The 12,513-nt window shown below is 38.5% G+C and overlaps 1 protein-coding gene and 1 long non-coding RNA gene across 3 annotated transcripts in view; one reads left to right on the forward strand and one right to left on the reverse strand.

Moving 5' to 3' along the window:
* Positions 1-5,310, reverse strand: part of LOC144901727 (uncharacterized) — a 22,258-nt gene extending 16,948 nt beyond the window's left edge. The window contains exons 1-2 of the long non-coding RNA XR_013629799.1: positions 5,132-5,310; positions 1,690-1,776 (exon numbers count right to left, since the gene is read on the reverse strand). This is a non-coding gene — a long non-coding RNA (uncharacterized LOC144901727). The remainder of the gene's footprint in view (positions 1-1,689; positions 1,777-5,131) is intronic.
* The window catches only part of stac (SH3 and cysteine rich domain), a 24,134-nt gene extending 11,719 nt beyond the window's left edge, over positions 1-12,415 (forward strand). Inside the window, exons 7-12 of one of the 2 annotated variants that reach the window (XM_058089915.2) lie at positions 1,720-1,801; positions 2,761-2,828; positions 5,178-5,275; positions 7,932-7,983; positions 8,440-8,577; positions 11,655-12,415. In XM_058089915.2, the coding sequence (XP_057945898.1) occupies positions 1,720-1,801; positions 2,761-2,828; positions 5,178-5,275; positions 7,932-7,983; positions 8,440-8,577; positions 11,655-11,753 (537 nt within the window). In that variant the 3' untranslated portion in view covers positions 11,754-12,415. The remainder of the gene's footprint in view (positions 1-1,719; positions 1,802-2,760; positions 2,829-5,177; positions 5,276-7,931; positions 7,984-8,439; positions 8,578-11,654) is intronic. The other variant, XM_058089917.2, reaches the window with a different exon arrangement.
* Positions 12,416-12,513: the final 98 nt, after the last annotated feature.

The following is a 12,513-nucleotide window of genomic DNA, read 5'->3' on the forward strand; positions in this document are numbered from 1 at the left end:
CTACATTCAACGGTGGCATGTTTATGTGAAAGAGGGCTAATCACTTTGGGAGGCTACACACTGGTAAAACCTGTTTTTTTCTCCTGCATTGACAATACAAATAGTACAGCCCTGCTTTTCACATGTGTTAGATTCTGGGGCCAACAGTGAGTGGTGAAAATCCACAAGTAATTGCCCATACAAATGTCTATTTTTGACAAACTGCTCGCTCCCTACCCCTCCAAAGCCTCCTGCTTGCTTCATGTGGACATTCTACTCTGATTTCAGATCAGCATTTGCAATATGAGTGATTGTGGTAATTAGTAGACAGGACCCCTCCCCCCTTTGCTTGTCTATATTCCTCACAGATTTAGTAAACACGTTTACAATCATAAAATGCATAGGTACTCATAGGTATAGGTTTCACTTTTGCGTCTCATTGCAACTATGGTGCGTTCAAGTTACGTCTTACTAAGTGTGAAATCTCAACTCTTGATCAAAATAATACAAAAAAAAACATCAGTGAAGCGTAGCGACAAACTTAATAACGATGGGCCTTTTTTTACAAGACTTTTTAAAACGTATGCTTTACATTTTACCTGTATTATCAGGGACTTGCAGGGCCGTGAATGCTGAATCGTGAATGTGCATGGATGCACTGTAATAATAAAACATCCTTTCAACAGAAATGCTTGTTGCCAGGCAGGGTTCAATCATAACTGCCTCATAGGGTAATGAAAAATATCTTTGTGTGACATCACCCTTGACATCCCGCCTTTATTGTGGGGACATGTTTTCTTTGTGTGGACATTTTTCCTGGTGCACACATAAAAAAATTATAGGATGAATTGCTTTTGTACTGTTACACCATATGTGTATCCACATTTACAAATATGACATTTACAGTGCCCCTATTAGTTGTGGTCAAAATGCTTTGGAAGACATCTAATATAGATAAACTCAAACGTTTTATAATCGAGTCAATAACTTATGGATAATTACTTGCTGAGTCCCATCTACGGCCCTGAAAGACACTTTGCATGATGGCAGCCATGTTTTTCCAACCAAGGTAAACGGCGACCCGTCCCACTTTGTTCGAAGGTCCTTGAATGCACCGTAGTTGTGTCCATATGCTTTCTTTTTCCCATGCTGCACGGATCGACTACTATACTGTTTTTCTTTTGCGTCATATTTGGTCCAAAATGCTGATACTATGTGAGAATGTATAAAGGTTAGGTTTGATTACATTATTGAGGTCTAATATGCATATTTGTTGGGTGCACAACCTTACATAAAATCCATGCTAGTGTGGATGCGTGTGCTGTTAGCATCCATCAAACAGCGAGGTTATAATCTTCTCTCTGAAAAACAAACTCCAGGCTTGTACATGAGCCGGTCCGTGGGTGTAAAAAGGTTAGAGACAACTGTTCTAAAGTTGTGTACCAACTTTGGTAGTGATTCGGTTAAACACCCTGAAGTTACAGTAGGTGTTTTGTTTTGGGTGGTGCATAGAGCTGTGTGAGAAATTTCAAGTCAAGGGTCAAACTCTGGGATTTAATAACAGCACCAAAAAAAAATAAGGGTTGACTATTATTGACTTTTCTCTTCTTGTGTGTAGCGGTTCAGAAGCAGAAGAGTTCTACCTTATCTTTGTGTGGCACAGCTCTTAACATCCAATTTTTCTTTGTGTGGAGATTTTTGGCTTCTTACCTATTTTTTCTTTTTGCCTTGTCTTTGCAGACCAGTGACTTGGATAATGTTCCAGAGGAAGCGGTGGCTCACAGCAGCAGACAGGAGCTGTCAAGAAAGCACAGTGATGATGGTGAGTCGCTGTTGGGTCTGAGCCATGTAGTGACACCGCGGTGAAAAACGTCCCACAAGGAGTCTGTCAGAGTTGTATCATCCATCAAACAAGCATTTACCCTTTTGTTTTTTCCTCCTGCTCAGCCGAATATGTAACATTTTGGGTTGGTGGTGCGGATGTGAAAAAACGAAATATACAGATCGACTGCTCAGTCATTTGGGGCATAATAGCATGCTGTCTTACATTTTTCATTAACAGTGGAATCTCGGTTTTCATGATTATTCTGTTCCAAAAGGTAAAAATTGAAAATGTACCCAAACAAAGGCAATTTTTCCATAGTAAATAATGTAAATTCAATTAATTATCATCACTATGGTCGTGTGTATGCTGGAGCCTATCCCAGCTGTTTTTGGGCGAGAGGCGGGGTACACCCTGCACTGGTCGTCAGCCAATCACAGGGCACATATAGACAAACAACCATTCACACTCACATTCATACCTATGGACAATTTGGAGTCGCCAATCAACCTAACATGTTTTTGGAATGTGGGAGGAAACCGGAGTACCCAGAGAAAGCCGATGCATGCCCGGGGAGAACATGCAAACTCCACACAGAGAGGCCCAAGCAGAGAATTGAACCCAGGTCTTCCAGAACTTTTGACTGTATGGCTAACCACTGGTCCAGACTTCCAGTACGAATAATAATTAAAGTAATTTAATTCAATTGTGTTTTCCATTTTCTTCATGTGGAAGTGCACTTTTTTGGCCCCATAGCAGCAACTCATTGAGTACCCAAACAAAACACTCTTTTTCACGGAATGATGCAAAGAGACTAGTTTGTTTACTGCACATGCTGTACAAAAACCAGGACCGTGTGCAAAAACCTAGGAATTTTTTGGGGGTGAAAATCATACACAAACTGCACGATAGGTTTGACTGTATCAATTTAATTCAATTTTGTGTTTATTTTCTCTCAGTTTTCACGGTTATGGAGAACGGGGCAGAGCATTACCACCCACTTGAGAGAACGCCCCACGACTCTGAGGTGAGAAACATTTGGAGATACAGTATGATGTAGTGTTTGGGTTTATGCCTGGAGACTTTGCCAGTTGGATACAGTCGTCATAAATGCTTTAAATACCCTGTGCCATTACCGCTTCAGTTCCCAGGAAATAGAAGGAAAACTTCTTTTTTCTTGCAGTAATAAATCAAATTGGAGCTGACATAAGCACTGGCCTGCACTGACAGAGCCAAGCCTTGACCTTACTGTTTGGATCTCTGCTGCTTTATTCTCTCTCTGAAGTAAGACAGGAAGAAAATCTTGAATCTCTATTATAAAAAACACCCTTTTCTTCTTAATGGAATTTGTGTAGGAACTTCTCCTGGAGTGCAGATTTTGCTTACGTTTTTAGTTCAACATGTTTATCTCTGCCGTCTGTGAGAAAATAGACCACAGATACTAGGACAAACACCAACCAACCAAACAAATAACCATACAAGGCAAATACACAACTCTCTACTCTCCTCGGGCAAGCAATGGAGCAGTGCATCTGTCAAAAAGGGAAGTGACTTTCGTGTATCACGTTGCAGCGTTTAGTGGGTCGAGCTAGCGGCGGGGCTGTTAACGTGTCCTCTGACAGGTTTATTAGCCCCGCCTAATGGACAGACTGATGGAGATGCTGCAGGAAAAAACAATAGAGATGGGGCACTCAATTTCAGGAGCCAAGTGGGAACCTCAGATATAATAAGCTGTGATTACACTCACCCTATCAACAAAGAAAAATACTAATATTGAAAAAAGTATACTGTATATACGTATATACGTAATATAAAGTAGTGTGAAAAAGTGATGTTAACAGTCATGTCCTCAAGGTAAATGTCCCTGCAAGGAGTGTGGTACTGTATGTAGCAAGCAGGCGCCACACTTAAACTGACACAAAAGAAGGACACCCACCAGTTTTGGCGCCAACGTTTCTCCGACAACTTCCCGTTTTAACATCATCGGTGAAACCCGGATCCTGTTTTTCACACTTTTGTTGACAGTGGATTCAAAGGAACAGATTGCAGTTCAACTTTCGCAGCTCCTTGGTTTATCGGTAAAGCGTAAACAAGATGCTGTGTGCTTTGTCGGAATGCCAAGGTTATATTTACAGTTAGAAAAATAATTATTTAAAAGCATTGAGGAGGGTTAGGATCTCAACAGTGTGGGTATCTTACTACAGGGTTTCCCCAATTTAGGTTCGGGATCCATAATGAGTCACAACTCAACTGAGTCGATTAGGAGCAAAATGTTGTGTATTATTGACATTCTTGGCCCATTTGTTTGATTTATTTTTATGGTTGATAAATTAATGTCTTTTGTGTTGTTTTTAGTTCATGGCATTTCAAATGTGGATTGAGCTTTGTGAGGTTGCCATCTTTAGCCTGCGGGTGTTTTTTTATATAGCTGGTGACCAGCTGGCGACCAGTCCAGGGTGTACCCCTCCGCTCACCGCAAATTTTCTCTGGGTACTCTGGTTTCCTCCCACATTCCTACCAAAACATGCATGTTAAGTTAATTGGCAACTCTAAATTGTCCATAGGTATGAATGTGAGTGTGAATGATTGAAGTTAGAAAAGCAGCAGACTTCCGCCTTCTGTCGTCATCACAGAGAGACATGGCTTGCCATGATGTGTATGTGTTAATTACAAAACGTAAATAGCACAGTTAATGAACTAAATTCGTTATCGCCATTAACGTGCTATTTTTGACAGTCCAAATAAATAGTATACAAAAGAAAAGGGGGGAAAAAAAATCCATAAAACCACAATGTATCGCACTGGGCATCGTCTGATCTTTACCATTTGGTTATGCAGTTCAATAGACACAATCACATTTTGCAAAAAAATGTTTGAAGTTAAGACGTAATCATATTTGACCCATGCTGACAACTTAAAAAACTCTCACAAACTGCTCACAAACTGCATTTTGTGCCATTTAAATAACAAAAAGCATATGGATAAGACACATGTAATACTTACGTTTTGTTATCAGTGATATCTTTAAGAAGTCAGCCAGGCCAATAGCGCAATTAACATACGTATATCGTAGATTAGTACCATGAGAAAAATCAAGAAAAAATATGTTTTAAGCTTACTAAGCAAAGATATGTTTAAAAGGACAAAATAATAGACTTCTAGTTCTTACAGTAATATCAAGTCTGTGATGTACAGAGAACTCACAAATATATGATCCAGGAGTAGGGGAGACCCCAACTGTATTACCACAAGATTCCTGAGCTATTATGCCTAAGACTAGATCAGTTTCAAGTTGTAGTTGTGTTCCTTGGAGTGCTGCGTTGAACTCACCTCTAAAAGCAAACCGCCGTGTTGTTTGTTTGTGTTTGCCGTCTAGCTGGAGGACAGCCAGCTTCACAAAGATGCACTCAAGCTCAACACCTACGTGGCCTTGTACAGCTTCACTCCTCAAGAGAGCCATGACCTGGAGATGAGGTTAGTTTGCAAACACAACAAACACAAACACACACACACACTGTGGTTCTCCCATGATGACAATACGTGGTGTCATTAGCACGTGCGGCGCCTGCACCAAGGCTGCAGATGACATCCAGGTTGAGCCAAGCTGGCCTACTTACTTCTCCTGGTTGTTTTCTTTTGCAGACAAGATTGTTTCTTTGTCCGACAGCGAAGAGAGATGATTAAGAAAATAAGATTTCGAAAATTTTGATTTTGAAGGTGTTGTCGTTATTTTTGGGTTCATATGGTACATTGCATTGATAAGCATTCGAGACAATCATTTAGTACTTTGTAGTCCGTAGAGACAATTCCTTTCAGATTTTATTGGCAGCCTAGATCTTTTCCTAGATTATTCCATCCATCCATCTTCTTTCGTTCCTAGACCAGTTGAGTGACATCTTCTCTTTAATCGCCAGCCAATCACAGGGCACATATAGACAAACAACCATTCACACTCACATTCATACCTATGGACAATTTGGAGTCGCCAATTAACCTAGCATGATTTTGGAATGTGGGAGGAAACCGGAGTACCCATGAGGAGAACATGCTAACCAGTAATCCACCGTGAAGCCCAGTTGAGAGACATAGTCTTTCCCTGAGGCCTCCTACTGGTCCTGAACACCAGATGCCCAAGCCACCTCCTCTCATATTTCTAAAATATTATCAACCTATGGTGAATGAGATGATTTTCCTGTGGACAAAAATGCCTATTTTTGGAGAACAAAAAATGTTGAATGCAGAATTGCAAATGTGCACGGATCCACAACTATTGTTCCAATACTTTTATCCTCCAATCTTCATGAACTACTATATAGTCTTCATTTTCAAAATGCATACATGTTGCCTGCCTCTATTAAAACTAGTCCCAGCCACAACTATTATCACCACTCCGACAAACTAAGAATAGTTATGATTGATGAGCAATAATTTGCGACATACTTTGGAGACAGGAAGTACTAGTCACCATGTGTGGTCCTTCAGCTCAAGCAATCATTTGTTCTCAAATTACTCTGAGGATTTTAGGATAAGAGAGAGCACACTCTGACACTTACCGAGTCTTCCCCTTTGATGACAAATGCGCAATTTCTTCCTCTGTGAGTCCATGTTTTGCTCTTCCATCTTCCTGCTTTAATCAGCACATGCAACAAAAAAAAAATATTCACCAAATGATTGAATTTTACTTTGAAGTGAGGAAATCAGGTTTTAAAATACTTCCACTTTGGCATGCCCTGATTAAATGATGATGATGATAATGAGAGCTGCATTTTTTAGAGCCCTCTGTTGTATTCACCAACTTTTTGCAGCGCAGGAGATTTTAGATGTGGAAATGTTGTCTGTTTGATCTGAGTTGAACTGTGTTTTCTAAGAAATGGTGATCACTACCAGGATACCAGCACACTCTTAATCGAAACACAAGAGGTGGAAATGAGGGGGAAATTACGTAAACCCGCATTTTGTTCATTGGAGAGACGGCCCTTTACATTTTTTTTATTGGTCAAACTTTGGCAACGTGGCTTTCAGCAGCTGCTTGCAATTACTGTACAGAACTGCGGTACTGGGATTGATGTTTTTCCTGGAAAGGAAGAATTACTCACATAAAACGGGCTGGTGTGAATGATCTATTATAAAAGTCATAAACACCTTTTTTCTGACATTTGCTATTTTTATTGCTAGCATGGTAGCTTAGTTGGTGTTTATCCTTTAAGTTCATTTTTTGAAACGTATTACAATTTCTAATTGTTGTTGGTGTTGGTTTTTAATGACGGAAAATAACTGAGAACCACCAGCTTAGTACAACTAAAATAATGATGGAAAATTCTTTCAAGTAGCCATTGTTAAAAAAAAACAAAACACTATTTAAATTCATATTATATTTTCATTTTGTGAAGTATTTAATAGCATAAACTTGTAAAATTTGGAACAAGGTTTTGATATTACAGCTACTGTGAGAGCAATGTTAGCTTAGCTTAGCTTATCTACACCTAAACAGAACCAGAAAAGAGTGGAATGTTCTTTCAACCAACCATTGTTAAAAAGCACAATTTAAACTCAAATGTCGGTTTTAATTTCACTTATTGCAAGGTTTTTTGTATTTTTTTTTTAAATACTGAACAAGGTAGTCCAGAAATTTTGAACCAAGTTAAGCTATTGTACAAGCAAACTGTAAAAGCAATGTTAGCCTAGCCTAACTAGTGCCCATAAAAGTAGTTTAGTACAACAATAAACATAAAAAAAATATTGAAACTAGCCAATATTAAAAATCACAATAAATATTTTTATTTTCTCTTATTGCAAATATCGTTAATCTAAGATTCATCTAATAAATACATTTTATCTTAGCCTAGCCTAGCATCCATAAACATACTAGCTAATAGCAATATTATACATTCAACTAGCTACTGTTAAAAATCCAAATTTAAAAGTGAATAAGATAAAAATGTGTCGAAAGAAATATATATATGAACATATATATTTATATTTTACATTATATTTTATAAATATATATATTCTAGCAGCTATCCTGACAGCTCAGAAATGTATTTAACTACAGTTTGATTTCACCCAATACTGGATGACGGTAATCCTACCGTTTTGGCTGATTTCTTCTTTGTTTTGTTGTTTATTGCAGGGCAGGAGACAGAATATTTCTAGCTGATGACTCCAATGATGATTGGTGGAAGGTAGGCGTTATATTACCTTTACGCAGCGTGACTTCTTGATGCTATTATAAAAACTGAATCGTTTAGTAGCCATGAATCACACTTCCAATGTTCTTTCCCAAAATCACCAAAAAATGAACCTGGAAGAGATAAATTGGTGGATTAGCGTAACGGTAAATGATGGGAGCAAAGCAAAAGGCAACACTGAGTGTATATGATGATAATAATGGAAATATTATCATCATATCATAACAGTTCGCTTACCGTGAACAAAATCCTCTGCTGTTTTTCATCAGGTTGTGGATGAACACAGACATCTGGCCTGTTTGAATACTTTCACAAGACACAACCCCCACGTAATACTACAGTAATACTGGAGTTGCTGAGCTTTTATCAGCACTTCTGAAAGATGAAAAATCCTCCTGCGTGCCTTGCAATTCCCTCCTTGTCACTTATTAGTTGTTTGATATGTTCCAGGGGGTAATTGAGGACAGGATCGGATTCTTCCCGGCATCCTTCGCGCATCAGCTGAGGGTGGGAGACCAGGTTTTTCGATGTAACAGGACGTTTATTGGCTGCAAGGAGCAAGGCCAGATCACACTGAAGGAGGGACAGGTACTACCAGATCACATGACTTTGTCATGATGGCACATTGGCATTTTTTCCCTGCAAAATTACGGCAAGATTAGGCATTTTCTGCTTGTGTGCTTTTTACACAGAACCCAGCCAAATATTGCCACATCAGTGTGAGCTTGAATACAGCGATGCAGCATCATGCAATCAGATAATTAAATGATGTGTCTTGCATGACATACAAAATGGACAATTATCTCCTTTCGAAAGTACAGACACTTTCATACAGACATTGAGCAAATGTATCCACCTGTGGTTTTTATACAGGAACTATTTCACTATTGTAAAATACAGTATCCATAACATTATCCCCTTTTACACAGCCGGTGAAAACAGGTATTTTCTGTCTCACTGTTCCATATAAACAAAGTTCCAGTCAGTAGCCTCTTTCATACAGACATCCCGCACATTCATCCACCTGTGGCTTTTGTACAGAACCCTTCAAAATTTGATGTTGCAACTGTGTGTGCTTTCACACAGCATCCCGCAATCAGATATCATCTTATCCCCTTATCTGCCTTTGGCGGTAGTCACCCCTTTCATACAGACATCCTACAAATGTATCCATCTGTGGCTTTTATACAGGAACTATTGAAATTGGACATTGTTGCAACTGCATGTGCTCTCACACAGTGTCCCGCGAAACAGATAATTAGATGATGGAATGACGTAAAATACAGTATCAGTAACATTATTCCTTTTTACACAGCCGGTGAAAACAGGTATTTTCTGTCTCACTGTTCCATATAAACAAGTTCCAGTCAGTAGCCTCTTTCATACAGACATCCCGCACATTCATCCACCTGTGGCTTTTATACAGAACCCTTCAAAATTTGATGTTGCAACTGTGTGTGCTTTCACACAGCATCCCGCAATCAGATATCATCTTATCCCCTTATCTGCCTTCACCCCTTTCATACAGACATCCTACAAATGTATCCAGCTGTGGCTTTTTATACAGAACCCTTTGAAATTGGACATTGTCACAACTGTGTGCTAACCCCATCTTTGTTATGGCTCTGATACTGGCTCAAAATGCAAAAAACATGTCAGGTCAACTTTGTCCCACCAATCCGTGTTGTTTACACAGAACAGCCGTATGGCAAAAAGGTGGAAAAATGTCAGGTTTTACAGCTGTTCATTGTACAAAAGGCTGGTGTTACCTATTTACCAATAAGAGTTCATTGTTTTTCTTTGTTAGAGCTTCTTGTTTGGACCAATGTGACATGGTTTTTGCAGTTTGGTGTGACTTCCAAAGCATTTTTTAAATAATTCCTGCACCTTTATACAGATCCTCACCAAGTTTTAATGGGTGTGCTTTTTCATGTAATCATGCCAACTGCCTGTCATACGATTTACCATTGCTGCTATGAAAAACAAGGCAAAAGTACTACAATCAATGTTTTGGGGACGCATTGAAGAATCTTAACCTCCCATGTGTTGTGCCCACCTATGTGACTCGCCTTCCGAGCAGTTACTTCAGAAGTTCTTTTCTCCCTGATGGATTTACCCACACATGATCCGGCAAATCTGCATGTATCATAAACTTAAATCAGCCGTCCATTTTGCCCACATTGCTTGTGCCTGAGAGATTCAAACAATTCCCCAGTGGAGATGAAACCACTGAACACGAGATCAGACTGTTCCGAAAGAGCCGGGGGAAGCAGGGAACACGATGTGATCACTAAGGAGACCACAGGTCACATGAACACATTTTCTGGGTTGACTTGAGAGCTCAGCGTGGGCCAAAATCTCCCTCAATTTGGACATTTTTAACTCAATGTTACAACTTAACTAAAGGGAGACAAATTGTACTTTCATCCACTATTGGCATGCATGAGAAAAATCTAAAAGATACTCAGTATAATACGTTGTGGTTGTCAACAAAAGGTTTCCTAATTTTTAGTAACATTTTATATACAAGTTATGTTAAATAGGGAAATGTGAAGTATTTTTTGACAACACAAGGATACTGTTTAAAAATGGATGCAATGTCAGCGCCCCCTCTGCTGGACAAACTGTGTAATGCAACATTTTGCAGCATCCTCCTACAAATTGGGATTTGATGACCTATTGTAACTCAATATTCTGCAATACTTCCAACTATTTCAAATTACCACGTGGCCAACAGAAAACATGCTGGCTCTTACTTAAAAAGACTTATTTTTATTCGCTCAACTTTGTGTTTGTTGAATGGGTGTTTTGTAGCTGGAAATGACAAATTATTTTTTTTACATTTTGATCAAATATTCCATGTTAAAATTATTCACAGCATACCATACTTAATTCATATTTTAACTTTAAATGTATATAGAGATTCAAGGACAATTCCTTATCTTATTGATACGTTCAGCCTTCTCTTGTTACATTGTGCACTATTTTCCCAGTTTTTCTTTTTTTTTTGCTTTATTTTGGTTTACAATGCCAATAAAAAAAAACTACAGGCCGCACTTGGGGGACCCCTGCTCTAGACTATTGTAGAAATTAGCAGTATTTTTCAAACGACTGCAGGTATGGGAAGCATTTTCACAATTTAACTTAGAATGTAGCTAGTGTATGAATAATTTTGGGCTTAATTGTACTCGTCAGTTACGTAAATGTGATAAAATCCCTTTATTGTGACCAGTGGGTGGTTAAACGGTTTGTTTTTATTAAAATTAGCAGCATAAACATGTTTAGTAAAAGGGTTTTGAGCATGCAAACAAAAATATACTGGTGTACTTCTTGTTAGCATCAACATAATACACATTAATATGTGAACAATAATTACTTTTTTTGTGGTTCAAAGCCACCTATCACAATAAAGAAATATATTTTATTATTATTATTATTATTATATGATGAAAAAATATTGTAATAATCACAATTTTTCTTTCTACTTTTGTGACTTTTCCCATATTTTATATCATTATTTTTACTTTTTCATTACTATCATTGCCTTTTCTCAGTTGGCTGTTTGTAATCAAATGGATCTGCTGCCTTACAGTGAGACATTGTCACTTTCCAAATTTGATTCATAACCCCATAAATGATTATTCTTATCATCTGTCTCTTGCCAGATTTGTGTCAGCAGTGAGGGGGACAACAACGGCTTCATCATGGTGGAGAGCGGAAAGAAGCGAGGCTTTGTGCCCTGCGATGTCCTTGACATCATGTAAGGGCCAAGAAGCCACTAAAACAAAGATAACGTAGAATGTGATGCCATGGAGGTGAGACACGGTGGAAGCTACTGACTGCATCTGAAAGGTCACAGGAGGGCACGTCTTAAATAAATAAAAGCGCTGCTCTCTGTTGGCCAACCATCACTGGATTTAAGTTATACAGCTGCCTACTTTTTGAGCATCATTGAACTCATTTCTTACATTCTATTACAAGGTTTAAGTACATTGCACACACAAGGTTGGCAGTTCAAGTCCAGCCAATGATAATGCAAGAGACTCTATAAGAAAGTCTATAATGGAGTTCTGATCCTCAGAGAAGCACCAAAAGATCTGTCCACAGTAAAGACCCGATGTCCGTTTCCATAAGTTGACCTTTAACTTGAGTTTTCATTCTTGCACAAGTTTATTGCTATGGTATAGACATAAACTACAAAGGGATGTTTATTCTGGTTTTAATGCCTGAACACCAGTGGAAGCGAGTGCAGTCATCTAGCGTGTGGAAACGTTTTGTTTGAGTCCTTCTGAATAAAGATTGTGCATAAGAAGTCATAATATATATTATGCAGCGAGTTGTCCACCAGCTCTGCAGAATGTAGAATATATTGTACATAGTGTATGTAAAATATTAAAATTCTTTATCACACTGTTTCTTTGTGTTCTGAACTTGTATTATGTTTTGAGTGCAGTAGTTTGATCTTTTAGATAGCCGACTGGGAATTTAATAAAGGTAGGGTGTTTAATTAAAGAAGACTTTATG

The sequence above is a fragment of the Doryrhamphus excisus genome, linkage group LG14, assembly GCF_037039965.1.
Source record: "Doryrhamphus excisus strain RoL-2023G ecotype Guam linkage group LG14, RoL_Dexc_Guam_v1.1, whole genome shotgun sequence".
Lineage (NCBI taxonomy): Eukaryota > Metazoa > Chordata > Actinopteri > Syngnathiformes > Syngnathidae > Doryrhamphus > Doryrhamphus excisus.